Below are 24,606 nucleotides of genomic sequence, written 5' to 3'. Positions count from 1 at the left end.
GAGGGAGCGTTAATGAGACAAGGCTGGGGGCTGGTGGGAGCCTGTTATAACGGTGAAAAACGTCAGTCAAAGGGGGTCGGAACGCAGTGTGACCGAGAGGGCGAGGTTACTGGGCCATCAAGGGCAGATGTTACTCCCGCCCCGCTCAATATACCGGACATGTGGCACTCGAATGTGAACCTAGTGTGGGAGCAGGACAATGACCCATCACTGGTGCACATTCGGGGACAGGTCCGGTCCATTGAAGGTAAGGATGTTGAAGGCGCTGGGGCACTAGTATTTCCACACTTCATTATCAAGGGGCAATTACTATATAGGGTAAACCTGGCCGCGGGCACAGGACATCCTGTAACACAATTATTGGTTCCCCCGTCTTGTCGGCTGGAGGTCATGAGGCTGGCGCATGATATCCCTTTTGCGGGGCACCTCGGAGTTGACAAGACAAGGGAACGGATATTGGCTCGATTCTTTTGGCCAGGTGTTTATAAAGAAGTGTCGAAATATGTAGCCACATGCCCAGACTGCCAGAGAGTAGCGCCGGGTCGAGTGCGCCCCGCCCCTTTGGTCCCACTGCCGATTATTTCCACCCCCTTTGAACGCATCGCAGTGGACATAGTCGGCCCTTTGCTACCTTCTGACTCCGGGTATACGCATATATTAGTGGTGGTAGATTACGCAACGCGATACCCAGAGGCAGTTCCATTGAGGTCCACTAGTGCTGCTGCGATAGCCAAAGAACTAGTGCAGATTATGGCAAGAGTAGGGATCCCCAAGGAGTATTGACTGATCATGGAACTAATTTCTTGTCAAACACGCTACAGCAGGTATATAAATTACTAAAAATACGTCCCATCAGAACGTCGGTTTACCATCCACAGACGGACGGTTTGGTGGAACGTTTTAATCAGACTCTAAAGGCGATGCTGAGACGATTTGTGAATCAGGAGCAAAAACATTGGGCATCGCTTCTCCCCTACCTCCTTTTTGCAGTGAGAGAGGTGCCGCAGAGTTCGACAGGGTTCTCCCCCTTCGAGCTCTTGTACGGCCGACAGCCTCGCGGCATCCTCGATCTGTTGAGAGAGGGGTGGGAGGAGCACAAAGGCTCGTCCAAAAATGTAGTGCAGCATGTGCTCCTACTGAGAGATCGCCTAGATTTGGTCGGTCGTTTGGCCCAAGACAATCTCAGATCGGCTCAGCATCGACAACAGCAGCATTACAATCAAAATGCATTAATCCGAACCTTTCGACCTGGAGACAAGGTAATGCTGCTACTTCCCTCAGCGGAATCCAAACTATGTGCCAAATGGCAAGGGCCATATGAGGTGATTCGGGCTATAGGAAAGGTGAATTACGAAATTAAACAGCCCGATCGCCGTAACAAAAAAGAAATTTATCACATAAATTTATTAAAGCCCTGGCAGGCAAGAGAGGTGTTATTTATAGCCCCAGGCAATATAGAGGATGATTTAGGGCCCGAGCTAGAACCCTCTAGCACAAAGAACATTTCGATGGGGGAACAGTTACTTCCTGATCAGCAACGTGAACTACGTAGGTTAATTGAGGAATTTAGCGATGTTTTTTCTAACACGCCCGGTAGAACTAACCTCGCTGAATATGACATTATCTCTCCCCCAGGTGTCACAGTGCGAGAGAGACCTTACCGGGTCCCGGAAAGTCGACGGAGTGGCGTTCGCAAAGAGGTATGGGACATGCTCGAACTTGGGGTGATTGAGCCTTCCAGGAGCGAGTGGTGCAGTCCAATTGTGATAGTGGCCAAAAAGGACGGCACCAACCGCTTCTGCGTTGATTTCCGCAAGGTAAACGCTATTGCCAAGTTTGATGCGTATCCCATGCCTCGGGTCGACGAACTCCTAGATAGACTGGGGACGGCGAGGTTCATCTCCACTCTGGATCTGACGAAAGGATATTGGCAGATCCCGTTAACTCGTAGGTCTAGAGAGAAAACCGCATTTTCAACACCAGAGGGGCTGTTTCATTTTACAACCATGCCGTTTGGGTTACATGGTGCGCCTGCTGCCTTCCAGAGACTGATGGACCAGGTTTTACACCCACATCGTGAATATGCGGCAGCGTATATTGATGATGTGGTCATTTACAGCTCCACCTGGCGAGAGCATTTGGCTAGGATCACAGCCGTCCTTCAGTCTCTAAGGGCAGCCCGGCTGACAGCTAACTTGCGAAAATGTGCGTTTGCCAAAAGAGAAACACAATATTTGGGATTTGTAATGGGGAATGCCAGGGTGAAACCCGTTGTCTCCAAGGTCCAGGCCTTGGTAGACGCGGCAATCCCCAAAACCAAGGCTCAGGTGCGGTCGCTACTGGGGTTAGCCGGTTATTACCGCCGCTTTATCCCCGAGTATGCCACAGTGGTTAATCCCTTAGTTGACCTCACCAAAAAGAGCGCACCAAATTTAATTAAATGGTCAGAAGAATGTCAGGGGGCGTTTAATACTGTTAAGCAGAGACTTTGCCAGGCCCCTGCTCTCATCACTCCAGACTTCACTAAGAGATTCATCCTCCACACCGATGCTTCGGATGTCGGTTTGGGTGCAGTCCTGTCTCAAATGGTAGGCGGAGTAGAACACCCTGTTCTGTACATAAGTAAAAAAATGCTCCCTCGGGAGCGCAACTACTCCGTCGTCGAAAAAGAGTGTTTGGCCATGAAATGGGCTACTCACTCTTTAAGATACTACCTGCTGGGACACTCATTTGATCTTGTCACTGACCACGCCCCACTCAAGTGGTTAAGCACAATGAAGGACAGCAATGCCCGGATAACTCGGTGGTATCTGGCATTGCAGCCCTTCATGTACCATATGGTACACCGTGCAGGGAAAGACCACCAAAATGCGGATTATTTTTCCCGGGAGGGGGGAGTAATGGGAAAGGTAGGTTTAGCCGAGTGTTCCTTCGGCTCCACTCTGAGCGGTGGGATATGTGACAGAGATCGAATGAGTCTTAGTGTTAGATCTCCCTCTCGACCTGTGAGAGCACGGTATACGAGGAACAGAGTACCCTTAATGAAATGGCACGACAATTTATTCCGTAGGGTAGATGGAAGTCGGTCAGTTCGGAAGGGGGCGGAGCCATGGCACCCGAGCTCAGTGACCCAGACGGTAAGCGGCGTGGCATCCGAGGACTGGAGGAGCGGATGCGCTCGTTAACCTCGGGGTCATGGGCGAGGGTATAAATAGGGGGCATGGCTTGAGTGATCTGTTCCTTTGCATATGGTTAAGTTTAATAACCGAGAAGGAGCCCGTACTGTGAGGAAACCGTGAGTGTTCTGTGTCTGTGTATTAACACTGTGTGTCTTGTGTGTTATTTGTCACAGAGGATTACTGAGCACGATCCGGAGCTGCAGCCGCAGGCCAGCGAAAAACCCGGACTTCACCACTCACCTTTCACTACCAACTGTCTTTGTGTTTGCACCTTTTAGCACTTGAATCACGCACTGTCTTTTGTGTTCGTGTTTAGTGTGGGTGTCGGAACGGGACTTTGGGGTTGCGGGTCAAACCCGCGGGATTATAAATTAGAAGTGATACACACCGCTGTATCACTTCCAGCACTATTATCATTTACAGGTTTTGCCTTGAGGCTCTGGACATTTACAAAAATAAATAAACACCCTTGCACCTGTACCAACGTCTGTCTGTGTGATTCTTCTGCACTGCACTCACCTGCACGTCATTACCACTTTGCCACAATTCCCCAACAGTGTTCATTCATAGTTGACCTCCAAGCTGTCAAATAAAATAACATTGGATTGCAGTTTCACTGTAGACTAATGGAGTCTGTGTGTTTCACCTTAAGGAGACTCCAAAGGAATAGAAGTTTGAGCCAATCCAGGTTTTACTTTATAACCAGTTCTGGGGGAACAATGTAAAAGAGAACTGTACAGTCTAGGTTGCTTTTGGAGGCCTCACATTTACTAGATTGAATTTTGTTTGTCCAAGGAGCACTGATGAATCCCCCCCCCCCCCCCCCCCCCCAAAAAAAAAAACAAGCTATCACAGGCTTCAAAATGTAAATGTCACTTTTAGGAAAAACGGTGCTGATATTTTAGCGCTCCCCACACTTGTACCAGGAGGTATCAGCAGCTTATTCCAGCAATATCTTAGAAGTCCATTTCCACTGCAAACCTGTTTTTGACTGGCTTGCTGTTCCAGTTGCGAATGTTCTGCCAGTGCCTTTCAAGTGCTGCACAAGGAGGTACTATCCAGCGTTCGTCACCTGCGAAATGCCTTAGCAGCAGCGACTGGAGACTCGTTATTGAACTGTAGCTTTACCACACAAGACCGATCATCTTTAGATTGCCTCGCTCAGTTATTTGAAAAATGTCCCAGAGGCAGCTCTACATAAATCATGCCGAACAAAAAAAAAAAAAAAAAAGGAAGAGGCGGCTATTACAGCCCTTCCTTGGTAAAACAGTTTTTTTATTCTGCTTGATATTGCAAGAGATGTTTTTTTTTTTAAAGATACATGCTTTTAATCACTGAATCATCCCCTATATCTAATGGAGTGACAAATGTGCCCACGTGCTGGGTAGATGAAAGCACATTATTATTGAAAGATACCCCTTTGAGAATGAATGCGCGGCCTGTTCTAAAGAGGTTATGTCCCCATGCTGGCGAGACTGCAACTTTCTCAACTACAGACAAATACTATATATTTTTTTAAAGGTTTTAAATCAAGGAACTTTAATACAATGTAGGTCTTTTTTTTCTCCTTAATTCAGTAGCCACAGTGTGCAGGTATTAACATTGAATAGCCTATATTAAAAGGATATTCAGAGTTGTGTTTACTCAGTGTTATTAATCTCCCAGTACAAAGCTTTCATACATGTAAGGAGTGTCTTACTGCACGCAACAAAGGCAATTGACAAAGGGTTCAGCTACTGTTTTTTTGTTTATTAATTACATTTCAGTGCTTATTTTTTTGCTATGTTTTCGTTTACCTTTTTTCTGTCACAATATGTATAGTAACAACAGTACTTCAACACTTTTTCAATTGTACCTTATTTCCTTGGTCTTCCACAACGAAATCCTTATGGTCACAGGCATATTCTTCCGTGGGTTTTGTGTGTTTAGGCATTTATTTATTTATTTATTTATTTATTTATTTATTTATATTGCCACAATTTGCAAATCTGTTTTAAATTCCAAAGCGTGTAAAATACTCCCTATCAAACTAATATAGCTTTAAATCTTGCAAGAAAGAACAATCCTCTGTTTCTTGTAATCCCGTTTTAAATCTTGCAAGTGTTTTACAATCCTCCAATAGAAATGTAGGAATTTGCAGTCACTCGGTAGTTGGGGTGGGTTTAAGTATTCAGAATGAATCAATGCGAGATACAAATCAGGAAGGAGGGACACTGCCCAACTACACTTTTTTTTTTTTTTAAGGTTATTAAAAAAAATATATAAAATAAAATAAATTTCACAGGGAAAGGGGTCAAGTCAACGTAAATTGAGTAACAATTGTTTTTCCGGTGTTTACTGGTCATAACCGATTTCATTTTGTTTTAACGTTTAAAAATGAAAATCAGAAGTCCTAGTTATAAATTATGAAGGCCTCTCACAAACTCTCTCAAACCCAGACCCCAGTTTAAGAACCACTGCTTTAGAGCACAGCACCCCAGCACATGTGGCAGACAAACAGGACAAGCCACCAACAATAAAAACATAAACAGACAAACAGACATGAAATAAAATGTGTAGACACAGTCGTTAAACTGTTGACTACTGTTCCAAGGGAACTGCAAAGCCTTTGGGGCCGATCGAGAATCTCAACAAACAGCTTCCTCAAACAAAGTTCTGAAATGTGAGCAGCCAACACCCAGGGCATACGAAACGAATTCAGGAGCTAGAGTATGGAAAGGGCCGTCTCGGAAGGCACTGCAGCTAAATGTGGCACTTCTGAACCACAGGCACAGGGTTTAGGAAAATACGAATGAATTCAATAAACACAGCTTATGTGGATCCTTTTCTTTTGTGATTCGTCATTGCTGTGTTTTAGTATTTTGATGTTTTTGTAATTACCAACTGATCCACTTTTCTTCCCAGCTAAAAGCCATACGTTTCTGTATTACTTTTTAAAACTAAAAGAAAGCAGTAATCTTGCAGACAGGAGTTTTGACAAGTGTGTTTTTCAATGTCTTTAAAAATAGATCAGTTACTTGCACATCAGACTAAGAAAGATAAAAGTAAACATTTTATACCTGTTTTCTTCTTATTCGCCTATTTCAAATAGGATTAAAAAAAAAAAAAAAAAAACACACACACACATAATACATACTCATTGGCATATATTGTCAACCGATCCCCAAAGTAATATCTGTTTTGCAGAATCCTCCATGTTTTATGTTTAAAATGACAAAATAAACAGACCCTTTTTTTCCACCGTCTCATTTTTTAACAACGATACCGCAAGGTAATGTTCCTTGTTACAATTGCATGTGTTGCAATGCAATGATAAAAAAAGTGATACAATTACACACCCCAACACTAATAAGCAATTTAAAGTAAGAGGCAGGATCAATTTGTAGTCTATTTGTTGAAATGCCCTTGTGGTCTTTGCTATGTGGGCAAGACCGTTAGGGAATTGAAAACACGTATAATTGAACACAAAAGCGCTATTACAAATAAGGACATACGATCACCTGTAGCTAGACATTTTAAATAGTGTTTGCACTCTCAGATTTAAGGGGATTGAATTTGTGAATAACCCACGTCGGGGTGGAGATCGTAACAAACTTTTATTGCAAAGGGAATCCTCTCGGATAAATACTTTACAAACGGAATCACCTGGTGGTATGAATGAGGAACTGTTGTTCACACAGTTTTTGTATTCGTTTTTTAAAGTAATTTCTTTATCCACGAGATGAACATCTTGCTTTCTGTTATGGATTTATTGGTTAGTTTGTAGTCATTCAACATCGTACAATTTGTTTTGAATAGATATTGTAACTGTTTTGGACCAACAGCGTTTCACCAAGAGACTGAAATTGCTTGTTATAATTAATTGATGGAGGTTGTAGAATTGAAAGTGTAGGAGATGACATTCTTCATAAAGTATTAATTATGTAGTTGATTATTTGTATGAGGTTTTTATATTTTCATATTTTGATACATCTTAAAAGCACATGTAACTAGCTAAGCAAGACTCTACAATTTTCCTGTCTCTAAAAAAAAAAAACCCACTAGACATTTGCACTCTCATATCTTGGCGTCTGGGCAGAGCGCCAAAGTTACCAGGTGTCTAATCAAGATGTGTGGAGGAGTGGAAACACAGTGTGAAAACAGAACACCACAAACAAAGGAATGTTTTGAAATCGTTTCTAACAGAGTAGGTTAAAATTCTTAAATGTGATGCACTATAGAGTGTGATAGATTTGGGCGTGTTTGTCCCCTTACCAGGAGGTGTGTTGAAGGTGTGTGATAGCAGGGTGGATCCATACTGATTGGAAGAGCGTATAAGAAATGGGGTGGAAATGCTAATATATTGATAGTATTTAATGTAATGTTTTTGTTTGAATCGTCAGTCAATTATTTGATTTGACTCCACAGAGGTCTGTGTTTTGATACAAACGTATACATTAGGGCATGATGTGACCTGCGCGTCTTTGCTTGCTTATATCGAATGTTTAAACATAAGAATGTTTACAAACGAGAGGAGGCCATTCGGTCCATCTTGCTCGTTTGATTGTTAGTAGCTTATTGATCCCAGAATCTCATCAAGCAACTTCAAGAAGGATCCCAGGATGTCAACTTCAACAACATTACTGGGGAGTTGGTCCCAGACCTTCACAATTCTCTGTGTAAAAAAGTGCCTCCTATTTTCTGTTCTGAATGCCCCTTTATCTAATCTCCATTTGTGACCCCTGGTCCTTGTTTCATTTTTCAGGTCGAAAAAGTCCCCTGGGTCGACATTGTCAATACCTTTTAGAATTCTGAATGCTTGAATCAGATCACCGCGTAGTCTTCTTTGTTCAAGACTGATTCAATTCTTTGAGCCTGTCTGCATACGACATGCCTTTTAAACCCGGGATAATTCTGGTTGCTCTTCTTTGCACTCTTTCTAGAGCAGCAATATCTTTTTTGTAACAAGGTGACCAGAACTGAACACAATATTCTAGATGAGGTCTTACTAATGCATTTTAAAGTTAACATTACTTTCTTTGATTTAAATTCAACACTTCTCACAATATATCCGAGCATCTTGTTGGCCTTTTTTATAGCTTCCCCACATTGTCTAGATGAAGACATTTCTGAGTCAACATAAACTCCTAGGTCTTTTTCATAGATTCCTTTTTCAATTTCAGTATCTCCCATAGGATATTTATAATGCACATTTTTATTGCCTGCGTGCAGTACCTTACACTTTCCTCTGTTAAATGTCATTTGCCATGTATGCCCATTTCTGAACGCTGTCTAGATCATTTTGAATGACCTTTGCTGCTGCAACAGTGTTTGCCACTCCTCCTATTTTTGTGTCGTCTGCAAATTTAACAAGTTTGCTTACTATACCAGAATCTAAATCATTAAATGTAGATTAGGAATAGCAGAGGACCTAATACTGATCCCTGTGGTACACCACTGGTTACCGCGCTCCATTTTGAGGTTTCTCCTCTAATCAGTACTTTGTTTTCTACATGTTAACCACTCCCTAATAAATGTGCATGCATTTCCTTGAATCCCTACTGCGTTCAGTTTGAGAATTATTCTTTTATACGGGACTTTGTATAACGCTTTCTGGAAATCTAAATAAACCATGTCATATGCTTTGCAATTATCCATTGTCGATGCTGCATCCTCAAAAACAATAAAACAGGTTAGTTACGATTGTATTAACATTATTTTACTTTATACATAAAGTATTTTTGATAAAAAAAAAAAAAAATCATTTGTCAGATTTATTTCCCTAGAAAAGTTAATTGGACAATTAGTGTCTAAGGCACTTAAGCCTGTCCGGTGTGTGTGTTTTTTTTTTTTTAAATATTTGTACTGCACTGACGAAGGCTATTGACTGCATCGTGTCTGCATGAGCATGACTTCTCTTGTTTTACAGTTTCTATAAAAAATATTTTAATAATAAAAAGATACAAGCTTGATAGCTGTCATTTGCTGAGTGCTTGGTGTACCAAGGTTCTTTTCAAGTTTACTGAAACCACTTGTGCTTTGGTCAATGCTCATTATCATTTTAAACATCTGAATGCAAAATTAATTCATTTTTTTTTTTTTTTTTTTTTTTAAATTGACAATAAATAGTTGACTTTCGTTGCAAATCTAAAGTACTGTAGTTCCCTGATTAATTCATTTTTTATAGATCTCATAGAAAACGAGAGACCCAAGGGATCAGTCCTACTGAATGAATCTCAATAGGGTTCACACTGTACAGTGGCTATGACAGAATGAAGTGGAATGCACAACAGTTGAACCAAACTGACAAGACGAGGGATGGCATTACAGTACAGCGTTTGCACAAGTGTCTCAAGGTCTGACTGTGGTCTTCAATGAGTGCCTGCTATTTGCCATGTGATTCTTATTTGTTAAGAATCAGCACCACACTTCGCGACCCGGACTCCCTTGGACATAACCTTCAATAGAAACCTGTCCTTGCACAAGAGCAGCTGCTGTCATGAAAGTGACTTGATGGGATTTAGCACAGCTGAGTGGCTTTAAATCAATGACAGTTAAACAAATGAGGGGTTGATAATGGGGGTGGGGGACCAGTAATACATCTTTGGGTTTAATCTGACCAGTTTGCTTTTAGCTAGTCTTCTGAAAGTCCAGTCTATGCTGGCTCACTATTTAAGTCAGGTTATTCAATACATTTTGGTTATCTACTATTGTATGTGACCTTTCCCTTGCTCAGCATTGCCCATTTCCTGTGCTGGCTTGTAAAGGCAACTCTCAGTGGTTTAACCAGTAATTGAGCTCTTTCCAGTTCTTAAACCTCCGAGCTTGATGAGCAATGTTGTAAATGTTTTGATTTAAAAATTAAGAAGTTACACATTTCTTCATTCATTTGTGAGTAAAAATAAAGTCAGCCAAAGTCTTGGTTGCAAAAGTTACAACAGAGATTCTTTTAATATGGTAGAGAATTAGGAACTCTGTCCCTCCAAGCACGGAGAAGACACAAGTCAACAAACAGTACATTATTTGGATTATTATACTCTTTCCCACATGACATCATTTTTTCCTTTAACACAATCAGAAGAAAAACAAGTTTCTTTTAGTATAAATACAAATCTCTTATCAGCCCTTGAAGTATCTGGCTCTATCCAGCTCCCCCTAAAGGGGCTAGCTTTTATGACCCCTCATAAACCAACTATTTTCTAAGCAAAACCTGCTTATATCTAGTTTACTATTTGGGAAGAGGTTTATCAATAGTTTGTAGCTACGATAGAAAACAGTGGTCTCCCCAAAAGGCAAACATATTTCATGTTAGGGCTGGACATCAAAGGACTTGTTTTTACAACATTATCCTGTAGGTCAGTCTTTTGCTCTAAAGACAAAAGCCAGGATACAACCAGCTTCTAACCAGACTAAAAAAATGTTACTCACATCCCTAGTCTCATTAGAAATTTAACCAGAACCTATTCTCAGTTTGTGAGTTGTATTCTAAGACCTAACAATTAATTTCTCTCAAAATAAAATGTTCCAACAGAGCAACGATGCAAGACCTCTCAGGAAGATACTGTATATAAAATAGGGCTGGGTATCGACAGTGTCTTCACGATAGGATACATATCACGATACAGTGAATTAAGCAAGCAGCATAAAAAAACCCACACAATTGTCTAATTTGCTTGTGCAAGTGTTTGCAGTAACACTGGTAAAGAACGTCCAAAAAGCTTCACAGCATGGTTTTGCTTTTGTTTCCTATTTATTCTTTAAAAATACATTTCTTTAAAACAAAATTACAAAATCAGGGCTCCAGACAAAGTTTTTGCCTTTTGGAGGCAATGGCTTCAGGCCCAAAAAATTGGTTGCCAAATTCAATTGCTGGTGCCACTTCAGGAGCAAGTTAGTTGCTATCGTATTCAACTGCTTAAAATACAACAACTTGTTAAGACACTGAAGTGATACTAAAACAGTAATGTCTGTACTCGCTTGTTTGTTCCCACGTTCTGCTGAGTGGTTAATCTATGCAGCTGATGACTGCAATGAACTCATGTGAAATGAAAGCATGTTTATTTTAAATGTTTTGCAAGTGTTGTGTCTGGAGTTGGTGATGACGCCTCTTATTGTGTGCAGTGTAACATGGGAAATAGCATGCTGCAGCTCCCATGCTCTGTGTCAGACAAGTCCTGATCTGACAGCATATAAACAGACAGCTCTTATGATTACATGTTACCGTTGACTTTTTCAGTAAAAACAAGTTTAAATTGCAGTGAGTTGGTTCTGCTATTCATGATATTAAATACTAAATGTTTACACAACTCAAACACGTTTGGTCACCGTCACAACTGTTCATAAATATTGACACATGCTTTTAAAAGGGAGCGCCAGCATTTTTATCTCACAGGTGCATGTGCAATTTACACACTGGCCCACCACAGGGTCTCTGCATAAAAGGTTTTCCAACCCACTTTCAATTCCACAAGCTCAGGACACAGAGAAAGTGCTTTAAAGATGCTCCATCACACTTGACAGCCCATAATCCACAGTGCCTGGTTTCTCAAAATGTCCTTGAACAGATGTATTACAAGAAACTCATGGTTCTGCCCATACAGCCCGCTCTGTTTAATCTATGTCTATAATATAATTTACAAAACGACAGCAGAATAAGCTTCCCTATAATACAAATGGAGCCCCAGCTACTTTGATCAATGATGCCCAGTGATCGGAAACAATTCCTATCGCTGTCTTATTTATCATTTTCTATTCATAAAGCCCAATGATGCTGTAACTAAGCAAGTGGTGAACAGTTGACGGTCATGTGGACATGCTTCCATACAGCTTGGCCACGCACCTCGGGAGACAAGTTTATCCCAGACATGGCCACGCCTTGCTCACACAGGACTTGGCAGCAGCTGGCAAGTTCAGCACTTTGATTGGTTCATCTTGTGGGTATCTGGGTGTGGGAAGTACAGCGAGTACAGACCTAAATGCAACTGAAGAGGCGCAGCAGGAGAAGCAGCCACAGGAGGAGGCAGGAACCAGCTTACTCCGAGGGCAGCTCTGTATTCGGCACCAAAGAGCTAAACTGTGTATTTTAGGCTAAAGCAATGTGGTCATCTGTACTTACTGTATAGTAAAATAAGGTGCCCCACAAAACTTACAATGCTTAAAGTATGGCGACAAATACTCATGCTATTTACAGACCTACAGTATAAGAATGGACAAGGGTCTATATGCTAAGAAGTTCGCCTAAAATTAAAGTCAGCCAAAAATTTGTTGATTTACCTTTAATGGAACTACCATAGGCAGAAATTAACCTGTCAATTGCCACGTAATCTCCCCCACCTCCAAATTTTGCTCATTAAGGTAATTTTTGTTCATTCCCACCACCACTACTTAATATTATCTTTAGGAAAGCGGAGTCCAATATTAGCACAAAGTAAATCACATGTTTTCAGAGGTAGAACTCCCACCACCACCAGCAGCAGCAGCAGCAGCATTAAGAAATATGCTCAGCAATCAGCTGCATGGAGTCCAGGTTAAACAGAGATGCACCCTTACTGTAAACATCTGAAACCCTTCTGTCTCGAGGACAACATTGAGATTTGTTTAAAAAAACTTGGAAGAACATCCAAACCCAAGGTAAAGGATTAGATTCTGGAGGCTCTGGTTGTCAGTCACTTTCAATTCTATGCAGCACATGTTTGAATTGAGCTAAAAACAGTTTTTCCATCATCTGGCCCATTCAGCGCGAAATTAAAACTGGAAATGTGACTTGTAAGCAAGTACTCTACTATACTCTTACATGATGGATGCAGGATACAACAAAAACAACCACACTACACAAAAGAGATGTCCTGTCCTGTTTTACTGGCAGAGGCTGTGAGTGTTGCACCACAACAGGTTGCATTTAAGAAAACCTTACAAAACGGTGCTACGAAAGAGGAACACATGTGAAGTAAGAGATCAGTGGGCTTGTACAGCCCAGGATTAGATCTTTAGCAGATGAATGACAGCAGGACAGCCCTGTTCCATTAAAACCTGTATACTCAATCTCTCCAACATCGACACCACCAAGGCAGGCGTCAACATCACCTGTACCTTTCTCCTGCCAGTTTCATTAGGGAAATTAACAGGACCCAATAAATCCATCCTGGACCAGTGAAAAAAGGTTCCTCTGTCCTGCGTTACACTTCAATACATTTTGCTCACTACAGGATCCTACATTCAAATGAGATATTAGGACATTGGATTAATGGATTTCTGATGCAAAGATCCTCTGCAGACTTTGTCTTCCTCCAGTTGTTTATGACAGCATTTACACAAAAACTGTAATTGACTTTTGCAGTCTTTGCAATTCCTTGAGGTCTTTGCAGCGACCCTTAATTTTCAAATTGCAGCAAAAGTCTGGGTTACTGATGCACCAACTATAGTACTCGGAACTGTGACGGAAATATGATTTCTGGTTGTAAATCTCCCTCTAGACCTGTGTGGGCACTAAGTAGCGAAAGGGAAAGGCTTTGGACTGGTTGGCCTGACAGTTCATTCCCTGGGTCGGGAGGTCAGTCAGCCTGGAAAAAGACAAGACTCAGCTGCAGGAACGTATTGACCTGGAAGGTAAACAAGGTAGCAGCTGCAGGCAATAGAGTCAGCTGTAATCGTTTGCCAAGGGGTCATGCATAATCGCATAAAAGGGGCCGGAAAATTGTAAATCTTTTCCTTCGCTTGGGTTTCAGAGATACGAGGAGACTGGAAGGACCGGGAGATATCCCCAAAATAAAATAAAGAGTTTGTGAGTGTTTTGTTGGTATTTTCTGTTTAGTAACTGTCTGTGTTTGTTTTGTTAAATAGCACTAGACGGCTAAACACTTTGTAATATTTTGTAATATTAAAGAAACTGAGTAAAAAGACTTCTAGTCTACTCTAAACGTCTGTGTGGCAGGGTGAAAGCCCTGTCTGTATAAGGTGTACATGGAATGTGGCTGGAGCCGGAAGTTGAATAAATGATTAATGGATTAATTAGGCTCCAGTTAAAAGGTGTATACAAAAGGGTGTCATTGTAATAAACATGCACATTAGCGCTTCACTGCAGCTTTGTGCTCTGAGTCTCTCTTCCTGTTGGCAACATCCTGGGCTGTGATGCAACCCTGTCAGTCTGTCAATTACTATTTTCACCACATTTTTCGTACTGTACAGTATTACTGCATTTTAAAAGTGACTACCGGATCGGTCAAGCGCATTACTTGTCACATGACCTAGCTGGGGATTTAAGATTATAATGAAAGTAGGTTTAATTGCAGCGCTGATTTCAAAACAATGTCAAAGTTCTTTTGTTGATGTGTTTCCACCAATAACAGTGAATACCATGAAGCCTCCAAGAGCAATACTAATTACTAGCAAAGCTAATTGCATGCCGTGATAACTGAACACTTAACCACCTCGGTACCCAAAGTGGAGTTACAGAACCATGGCTCTAGTCTTGGAATCTTGAAAACCAACACAGCTACATTGCATTCATTATGACAATGGATATAAACTTTAGCTTGTTTGTCTTTTAAAGACAAATATGTATTTACAGCAACCCAAACTTCCTCATATTGCCAGTCAAACTTGCTTTTTTATTATCAATATCGGACGACATTGGGTTTTCTGCACATCCGGGCACCTGTAAAATCATCATAAATATGGCAGATATGATGAGAACTCCAAGTCCCGATTGAAAGCGAAAAATAATTGGCTGCTATGCAAGGTTTCTATGGTAATAAACGACAAGTATTTTATTTGAAAAATAAAGCATTACCTTCCTAAATTATAAGCCTTAACTTGCTACCCGGAAGAAAGAATGAAGGAGATTATATATATATATATATATATATATATATATATATATATATATATATATATATATATATATATTATACACACATATAGATAGATAGATAGATAGATAGATAGATAGAGATATGACAAATACACTTTTTTATGCGTTTGCAGCACCAAAATAGTTAAACTGTTCAAAAAAATAAATAAAAATAAAGAATAAAGTAGATAGTCTGTAGGTTTCACTCCCAATGTATTCTTTACAAAACATCTACGTATGTGACTATTTTTGCATTTTAAAATAAAAGTAGTACTAGCAATTTATTTTCTCCAGTTTCTTTCTGGATAAAACCGGATCATGGCCTCTCAGTCAAAACATTGCTTCTGATCTTTATCGGACCTTCACGCAATATGTGGACCCTTATTCACTGATCATATCGGTTGGTCTTAGTCACACGCTAGTGAAAACAGGAACTGCCCTGAAATGCAAACACCTTGTCCAAACTTACAATCTGAAAGGTCTAAGGAAACAGGAGTATCTGGGTATAAGCAAATACACTTTTTTTTCTTATGTAAATACACATTTAATAGCTTGTTTTACAGTTGATCATGATCTTGCTTGACATTTTTGTGAGCAAAATATCTCCCATCACTGTCCCAGCAGTGAGCAGAGCTAGCACAGGAACAGGGAAGATGGGACATTAGAGCTGGAATACACTGCGATACTAGATACTGATGCATGCTTACCCCTGGATAACTGCATTGATGTGTTCCCCTCCCTAAACATAAAGAGCTTCAACACGATCTCTATGAAATGTGTACTGGATTTTAACTGTGGAAATGGAGAAGCAGGGAAAAGCTACCCAAGAGTTTCACAGTATTGCGTATGTGAACCGACCAAGAGCAGCGTGCAGTCACAGTCCAGAACCAAATACAGTGCAATTGCCTCTTTCTGTAAACATCATTCATGCATCTGAATATACAGTATCCCAGATCAAGAGCTGATGAGCAGTACCAGACTGGCCGTCATTGCTGCTTAAATCAAAGTTCGGTATTATTCACACGAGCTTGTCTTGGTCGGTTTAATATTCTCCAAGTAATAAACATCATAACCTCAGTACTGTACCTGCATACACTGATACTGCAATATGAGCCCTTCCATAGCTCCCAAGACTCCCTACAGTGAAGAGATGTCGCTTCTTTCCAAACTTCAGAAATGCAATTTGAAGGCATGATCAATGGGAATCATCTGGAATGAGTAACTACACTGCTCCAGGTATTGAATGCAGCACAGACACGTGATACTGTACAGTGCATCACTCCCAGAGATACAGGACAGCACTCTACAGTGTAGATGAACCAATGATTTCTACTCCTAATCATAGTCTTGTAAATTAGAACTTATTCCACGGCAACACATTGCCACTTCACTTGATACAGGTATACAATTTAAAACTGCGTTCCTTAGTTTTTGGCAGTATGGTGGGCAGTACCTCTCATCACAGCCAAAGTTAGGGTATACCGTAGGAACTGTATGCAAGGTCAGAGTTAATTCCAAATCCATTTCCAATTCCTTTTTAAAATCAATCCCCAACTTCAATTCCCATTCCTTCAAATGAAATCAATTCCAACACATCTTTGATCAGAATTGCAATTGGCAGTATTCTGTTAATTAGCTGCTCACAGTGGTAACACATTACTTTAATTGAAGTCACTGTTAGTCAATTAAATTGGCTTCAATGAAAGCAGATCACAATTGTTATGGCTCTAAAATATGTATTTTTAAAAAGGAATTTGAATTGAAAAACAGGAATTGACCTCAGCCCTCACTCTGGGCCCCATATTTTAAAACAGATAGTCAACAGTAGAAAGTTTGGATGTTTGATATTTATAGTGCACGACACAGGCTTTAATTTGACCATGTTGCAGCTGTACCTGATCATTCAAAACATGGATTTCTAACTGCAAATGTGTCTGTGGTTTTGTTTTTTTCATCTTGCCCTCTACTATTTAAGCTTACTTCACCTTCCAGGAAGTTTACATTGATTTTAGCTCTTTACAGCATGACTCTGCACTTGAATGTGAGTCTGATGTAATTCACTCCAAGCTCATTTGATACGGTACAGTGTACCATGTGACTAGCACAAGTCTATGAAAGCAGGCTGTCTCCTGGGGGGCCCATGCTCCCCAATGGGCTGCAGTACCTGAAGGGGAGCAGAGAGACTGAAATTAATACCCTCACTGAAAACCACTGCAGATGTTGCACAGCATTTGAGTTACTCTGGCCTGCAAACAACACATACACAAAAAAAAAAGCCAAGTTGTTAACCTATTTACAGCTATAGTCACACTGCGGTGTCGATTTGAACTCCACAGTCATTTCTACTAATGCCCAAGCCACTGACATGCAGTAATACAGTATTCTATCCCTTGCACAGCAGATGGTGTTTACAGTACCACTGACCCTGTGCACATCACACTCCCACTGCGCAGAGCCCTTGAAAAGGTCAGATCAATACTCTCCACCTGCCGAGACGCCAGCTGGCAAATTCTGAAGGGCCAGGGCAGCACTGTGTCCTCATCACATCAGGGTGGTCACCTCTAAGGTATAAAAAAAACTGGGACATCTGAACAGAAGGGCGGTTATTAAAAATGTAAACTCTCTTGAAATCCTATAGTCCATCGAATAGGTAACATTGATATATTACTATTATAGTATTGACAACCAATTCATATTGTGCATCTGTTGCAGTGATATTCTATCTTGTTATCCAACTTGTGCTCAACTCATGATACTTAAATGGCGGTGTTGCTGTAGTAATCTACATGGATGTGGCCGCATAAGATATAAAACCAGGTTAGTTTTAAAAGCCAGGATCTTTTAGTGTCCTGGGAAGGCATATTGAAATCCCGGTACACCTTCCCCAAAACCAGGACGATCCAGGGAAAACAGGGACAGGTGATAAACCATACACAACAACATCTATAGCACCAAGACACAATTGTTTTTGCCCTTTTGTTGTACAATTGAATGTCCACTTGTGTCTTTATACACTGAAAGTGAATTCTGGGTTGTTTTCCTGTGTTTGGCCAGGGGCACCAACTCAGATTTCAGAAGGGAGGGGCAACATTAAAGCGGGGGTCCAGGGGCTGCTTAGGCCCCTGGAAGCTCTTGGTTTTTTTGCAGATAACTTTGAAATTATTACAGGAGCATTTTCTGTGTTTTCCTAGATTTATAAAATCATACAAATTACAAAATTACCAACATTTTAAAGCTAAGCAATCTGCACCTGTGGCATGCAGGCCCAGTACCAAATAATGCCTTATTTTTAAACATATAAAAGTTCAGAACACTCAGGAGATAATATAGGAAGATATTAATATCCCACAACCTTGATGTAACAATCTAAATACCCTTTCACACAGACAAGTTATGACGGCTCAGTACCGGCACTGATAAGGCATTTTGGTCTGTGTGAATTGCCTATACCGTCACAGAGCCGTCATATTTTATGCCGTCTCGAGGTGGTTCAGAGACGGCACTGAAGCATCTTAACTCCTGTGTGAAAGGCTATGCCGGCACTGAAGCACCATGCAAGCTCACCCCTCCCATTAGGTAGGCTAAGGAATGCAATTATTTTTTATACTGTTGGCTGTAAAAAAAATAAGCAATTACTATATTAATTTTGTTGACAATGCCTTGTAACACATGTTTTACTTATCAATACTTCTGCAGTAACACAGGGCAGTGGGGTCGTGAAGTAATTTTTATTAATAGAAGGGGGGGGGGGGGATGTTCGCAATACCATTGATTTTGAGAACCGCTGCTAAAGCGATGCTTTTTTCAGATGAGACTCGCGTGTGTGGTCCCGTGGTTAAAGAAAAGGGCTTGTAACCAGGACCTCCCCGGTTCAAATCCCACCTCAGCCACTGACTCATTGTGTGACCCTGAGCAAGTCACTTAACCTCCTTGTGCTCTGTCTTTTGGGTGAGACATAATTGTAAGTGACTCTGCAGCTGATGCATAGTTCACATAGTTGCCTTGGATAAAGGCATCTTCTAAATAAACAAATACAAATATCAGTTTATATTACATTTACAAATAATTCTCTCAAATGGAAGTTTTGGAAATATTTTTTCTAAAACAATAAATCAATTAAGGTGGCAAATGTAAATCAGATTGTTTAAGACTTATTTTTTTCTTTTTAGTTCATTATATATTTTTTCTTTCAAAAAACAACCAAAACATGGGGAAGCTCTACACTTTAGTTAATACAGCACTTAATGGATTATCTACAAATACAGTTAACATACTGTGATGGGAAAAACAGTAACTGTCAGTAACATTTCATTGTCAACTATCTTCTATTTTAAATGAACACACTATTGCTGTATATGGACACATATTAGCAAACGTAACTTCTAAAGCAATGTTGATGCTGAAATTGTAATAGAAACATTCTTTCACTATTTGCGTGACTTTTAGACTTTCCTGTAGAATACTTTGCAATTTGTGCGTCTGGGAACATGTCTACTACAGATTTGCTGAACTAGTCACAACATGTCAAGGTCTCTGCATACCTAACTTTCTTGTTTGCATTTTTTCTTTGGCAATGAAAGATGTTATTGAAGCGCTGGTTTTCTGAGCGTCGCTGACTTTTTGATGTTTTTGTGATCTCTCATGCTTACCATAAACATCATTCTTGCTCCAATGTCCCACCGTTAAAATCAGTCCTGCGTAGTTTATAGAAAGTATGTATTTTTTCAAACGTTGCTTAGGATTATGTGAGAATATGTTGTGGAAATTTGCATCAATATATACTAATCTTTTTTTTTACCGGACAAGGAGGACATTGCAAACACAGCCATCGTAGATGGTCAACTATGTGAATGCCCTCTACCCCCAGCCCCCCCCAGCCCCCCCCCAGCTTGGCACCCCTGGTTTAGGCTAACCTTCTGGGAAGGTCTTGTGGGTTTACAGCTCTGTCAGAACACAACCGTGTTCATGGCATACCCTCCAACGTTTAACAGATGAATTTAGGTACACTATATTGCTGATATTGTCATTACAAGGTTAGCACAAATTGAAGATAGTTTTGCCTTTTAAACTATAAAAACTACACATTACAGAAATACAGCCACAGGCAGGAATGTATGATTATATTTCCAGAATTAATCCTGTGTGTTTATGTTGTGGACGGGGTTCAGTTTATCAAGGTAATGGCTGTATTTACCTTGACCGTAGTTTAATATGTTTAAGTTTATGTTTCGAATAATTTTGAAAATGTCATAGAAGAGCATTCAGTTTGTTTTAAAACATGTGAGCTTTGTGACTTCTGTCATAAGACATACTCACTGTACTCGGGCGGAGTGGATTTCACAATTCGGTCCACGCTATGTGGATCGGGTACCAAACCAAGACAAATGGTATTACACCGGAAAAATCGGTACAGTTGGAGGACATGTCATCGCTGTGTTAAGGCTGCTACCCAACAGACGCAATATGACAAGCGAAACTGTGCAGCGATACGACAAAATGAATAGAACCTATACTTTTGATATAGGAAGGATTGAATCCTATTTTTTGTGATTTGTTGCACAATAAATAACTAGGGAACTGTGCAATTGGAGAACAGCTTTAATGCACGTGGTCCAACAAGGCGCAGCAGTATCCAAATTGATGGAGGAAACAATAATACTTGAATACTTAAACTACCCAGAGCTTCATGACAAAGGTCATCACAATTATATAGATACAGATTTGAAAGACAATATATGGGAGTCCATTTCGAAGGAACTGGATAAGAACATAAGAAAGTTTACAAACGAGAGGAGGCCATTCAGCCCATCTTGCTTGTTTGGTTGTTAGTAGCTTATTGATCCCAGAATCTCATCAAGCAGCTTCTTGAAGGATCCCAGGGTGTCAGCTTCAACAACATTACTGGGGAGTTGGTTCCAGACCCTCACTATTTTCCATGTTAAAAAGTGCCTCCTATTTTCTGTTCTGAATGCCCCTTTATCTAATCTCCATTTGTGACCCCTGGTCCTTGTTTCTTTTTTCAGGTCAAAAAAGTCCCCTGGGTCGACACTGTCTATACCTTTTAGGATTTTGAATGTTTGAATCAGATCGCCGCGTAGTCTTCTTTGTTCAAGACTGAATAGATTAGGGGCTCTCGAGTGGCGCATCCAGTAAAGGCGCTCCGCGCGGAGTGCAGGATGTACTCTATAGCCTGGAGATCGCAGGTTCGAATCCAGGCTATGTCACAGCCAACCGTGACCGGGAGTTCCTAGGGGGTGGCGCACAATTGGCCGAGCGCTGCCCGGGTCGGGAGGGCTTAGGTCAGCAGGGGAATCCATAGCTCACCGCGCATCAGCAACCGCTGTGGTCGATAGGACGCCTCTGTTTCTGCAGTGGAGCCGCCAGATCTGTGTTGTCCTCCGGCACTATAGGTCTGGTGGCATTGCTGTGGATCTGTAGTGTGAAAAATGACGGCTTGGCAGGAGCACGTTTTCGGAGCCAAAGATACAGATAATAATTGGGCATACTAAATTGAGGAGAAAACCGGGGTAAAAAATTGACGACGACTAAATTTATATTATATATATATATATATATATATATATCTGGCTCTTTGAGCTAATATATATATATATATGACATGCCTTTTAAACCCAGGATAATTCTGGTTGCTCTGGGCAGCAGTGTGGAATAGTGGTTAGTGCTCTGGACTCTTGACCGGAGGGTCGTGGGTTCAATCCCAGGTGGGGAAACTGCTGCTGTACCCTTGAGCAAGGTACTTTACCTAGATTGCTCCAGTAAAAACCCAACTGTATAAATTGGTAATTGTATGTAAAAATAATGTAAAAAAATAATGCAATTGTATGTAAAAATAACGTGATATCTTGTAACAATTGTAAGTCGCCCTGGATAAGGGCATCTGCTAAGAAATAAATAATAATATTAAGGTTTTAATAATAATTTGCACTCTTTCTACAGCAGAAATATCGCTTTTGTAACGAGGTGACCAGAACTGAACACAATATTCTAGGTGAGGTCTTACTAATGCATTGTAAAGTTTTAACATTACTTCCCTTGATTTAAATTCAACACTTCTCACAATATATCCGAGCATCTTGGCCTTTTTTATAGCTTCCCCACATTGTCTAGATGAAGACATTTCTGAGTCAACATAAACTCCTAGGTCTTTTTCATAGATTCCTTCTTCAATTTCAGTATCTCCCATGTAATATTTATAATGCACATTTTTATTGCCTGCGTGCAGTACCTTATACTTTTCTCTATTAAATGTCATTTGCCATGTGTCTGCCCAGTTCTGAATGCTGTCTAGATCATTTTGAATGACCTTTGCTGCTGCAACAGTGTTTGCCACTCCTCCTATTTTTGTGTCATCTGCAAATTTAACAAGTTTGCTTACTATACCAGAATCTAAATCATTAATGTAGATTAGGAATAGCAGAGGACCTAATATTGATCCCTGTGGTACACCACTGGTTACCTCACTCCATTTTGAGGTTTCTCCTCTAATCAGTACTTTCTGTTTTCTACATGTTAACCACTCCCTAATCCATGAGCCTGGTATGTAGGACTTATTGCCATAGGTGTTGTAATACCATCAGATTAGGACACTCAATTTCCACATCGTGTTGACCAATATGTACCAGTCATGATAGTAGTTACATTTAACGAGATCTGTCAGTTTTCAAAGCATCGCCTCTGTGTTGCTTCTGGTGTATGGTCAGGTCGCTGCGAAAGTGTCTTGTCGACAATTAAAAAATTGGCACCGTGTCTGGTGTGTGGCAGCCTTTACTGTAGGACATCCCAGTAAAGTTAGCAATTGGAAAATGGGCTTGTATTATTGGACAGGTGTAAGTGCATTCTAATTTATAGTTCTTTTCCACATGACTGGGGCATGCAGCGTCGTGTTCAGCAAGGCCTCAGCAAAACAATTTGCTCTCAGGGCCTCGGTTAATCTGTATTAAATTAAATCCCTAAGGAGGTCAGTACTTTTGCCTGAACACGTGTCTAGTATGTTTAAAAAAAAAAAAAAAAAAAAGCATTTCATAGACTGATGCCAACTCTTCCAACCTTGATCAAATTATACCAAATTATAACACTAGGCTTACAACACTTTAAAAAAAATTATATGAAATATTAAAACGAGTAATTAAACTCGCATTGTATGATTACAGCAAAGTCAGTAACTATAATACTTAGTTCATCACTTGAAATTCATGCTCTGCACCTACATAGGCACCTAAACAGCTTCACAGCATAGCGGTAATTTAACTGAATGAAGGACATGTTTGCATGGTTACACCTGCGAAACACGCCCGACCATTCATCATAACGTCTTTCTTTTAATGCAATGTGTGCTGCCACCCAAATAAAACTCTGTGCAGTATAACACTCAGGCAAGGCCCGTGTAAACTGTGTTACATACATATTCTAGACTGACAAGAAAATACGAGTCGTGAGCACAGGATGATGGTTGAAAACTCTCCCTCCCTCCCTCCCACAAAACAACTTAAAGCCAGAAATTGAAAATAACTTACTCGTTCTTCCGCGACCTCTTCTCCTGAAAGATGTTATACAGCGGGATAACAGCTTGCCCCAAAAAGTTATCCATTCCGATCAATGCTCTATGCATCACGGTTAGGATCAGATCACTGCTCCCCGGGGGATAAGCGGACCTATCGTCTGCCTCCAGGACCCCGGGGAGCAGCTCGAACGAGCATTCCTCTTTCCATTCGGGAGACGTTGTCTTCTCCAACACAGAGGTGGAGAATTTATCTTTCCCCACCTGGATGATAGTGTACACATCGCTGGTCCCATGTTTCCCTTTTGCCCTCAAGCCCGAAGCCCGTAAAACTGTCACCTGGACGTGGGTCGGCATCCATCTATGATCATCGTCTACGTTGAATAGCGACATGATATATATATATATATATATAATTTTTAAAAATACAGATTTTTAGCGGTGTTGGTAGTCACCACCCCTTGCTCTAGCCTTGGAACCTGTTCAATTACAGTTGCGCATTATTTTATGTTTATCGTTCTGGTTTCTGCATCTCCTGCTCTGTCCGGCGCTGCCTGCTGTTCTGCTATGCTAGCTAGTTCCTTTCTGATCTCCGCAGCGCTGCTCCAACTTCACTGAATGGCTGGGAGACCAAAGCATTGGGGTGACGTCACTTCTCCGTTATCTGTCTGCCCTGCAATACAAGGAAGGAAGAGACCGGTCGCTGTTTAAAACTGCTGTATAATGTGCGTCTCATATCATATTATCAGTGACAGGCTGAGCGTTTGGGTGGGTGTCTTAAGGTCGGCCTGCAAACAAACGGGAAAATTCTCGACTATAATGGACTATGTCACCCAGTTGTACCAGTACTTGCACTGAACTGCTCCATATTTTGCTGTATTCTACTACTGCTGTTAGTTAACTATTTTCTGTATCTTGTACAAGGCATTTGCATTCATGGTTCTTGTAATTCCTCTTATTTGAAATCGTTCTTGTGCATTTATATTACTTATTACATGCTCTTAATGGAATTGACTCTTATAAGCAAACATTTTTAATACAATGTTGCTGCTTTTAGTCAAATTCGCTCTTAAATGTAATTT

The 24,606-nt window shown here is 40.7% G+C and overlaps 1 protein-coding gene across 2 annotated transcripts in view; it reads right to left on the bottom strand.

The window, feature by feature from the left end:
• The window catches only part of LOC117421116 (rab11 family-interacting protein 5-like), a 76,556-nt gene extending 52,349 nt beyond the window's left edge, over positions 1-24,207 (bottom strand). The window contains exon 1 of one of the 2 annotated variants that reach the window (XM_059034606.1): positions 23,541-24,207. In XM_059034606.1, coding sequence (XP_058890589.1) covers positions 23,541-23,917 — 377 coding nt within the window. In that variant the 5' untranslated portion in view covers positions 23,918-24,207. The remainder of the gene's footprint in view (positions 1-23,540) is intronic. The other variant, XM_059034611.1, reaches the window with a different exon arrangement.
• Positions 24,208-24,606: the final 399 nt, after the last annotated feature.

Source organism: Acipenser ruthenus, chromosome 1, assembly GCF_902713425.1.
Source record: "Acipenser ruthenus chromosome 1, fAciRut3.2 maternal haplotype, whole genome shotgun sequence".
Lineage (NCBI taxonomy): Eukaryota > Metazoa > Chordata > Actinopteri > Acipenseriformes > Acipenseridae > Acipenser > Acipenser ruthenus.
Note: the sequence above shows the minus strand (reverse complement) of the source record. Positions and strands in the feature narration are given on the sequence as shown.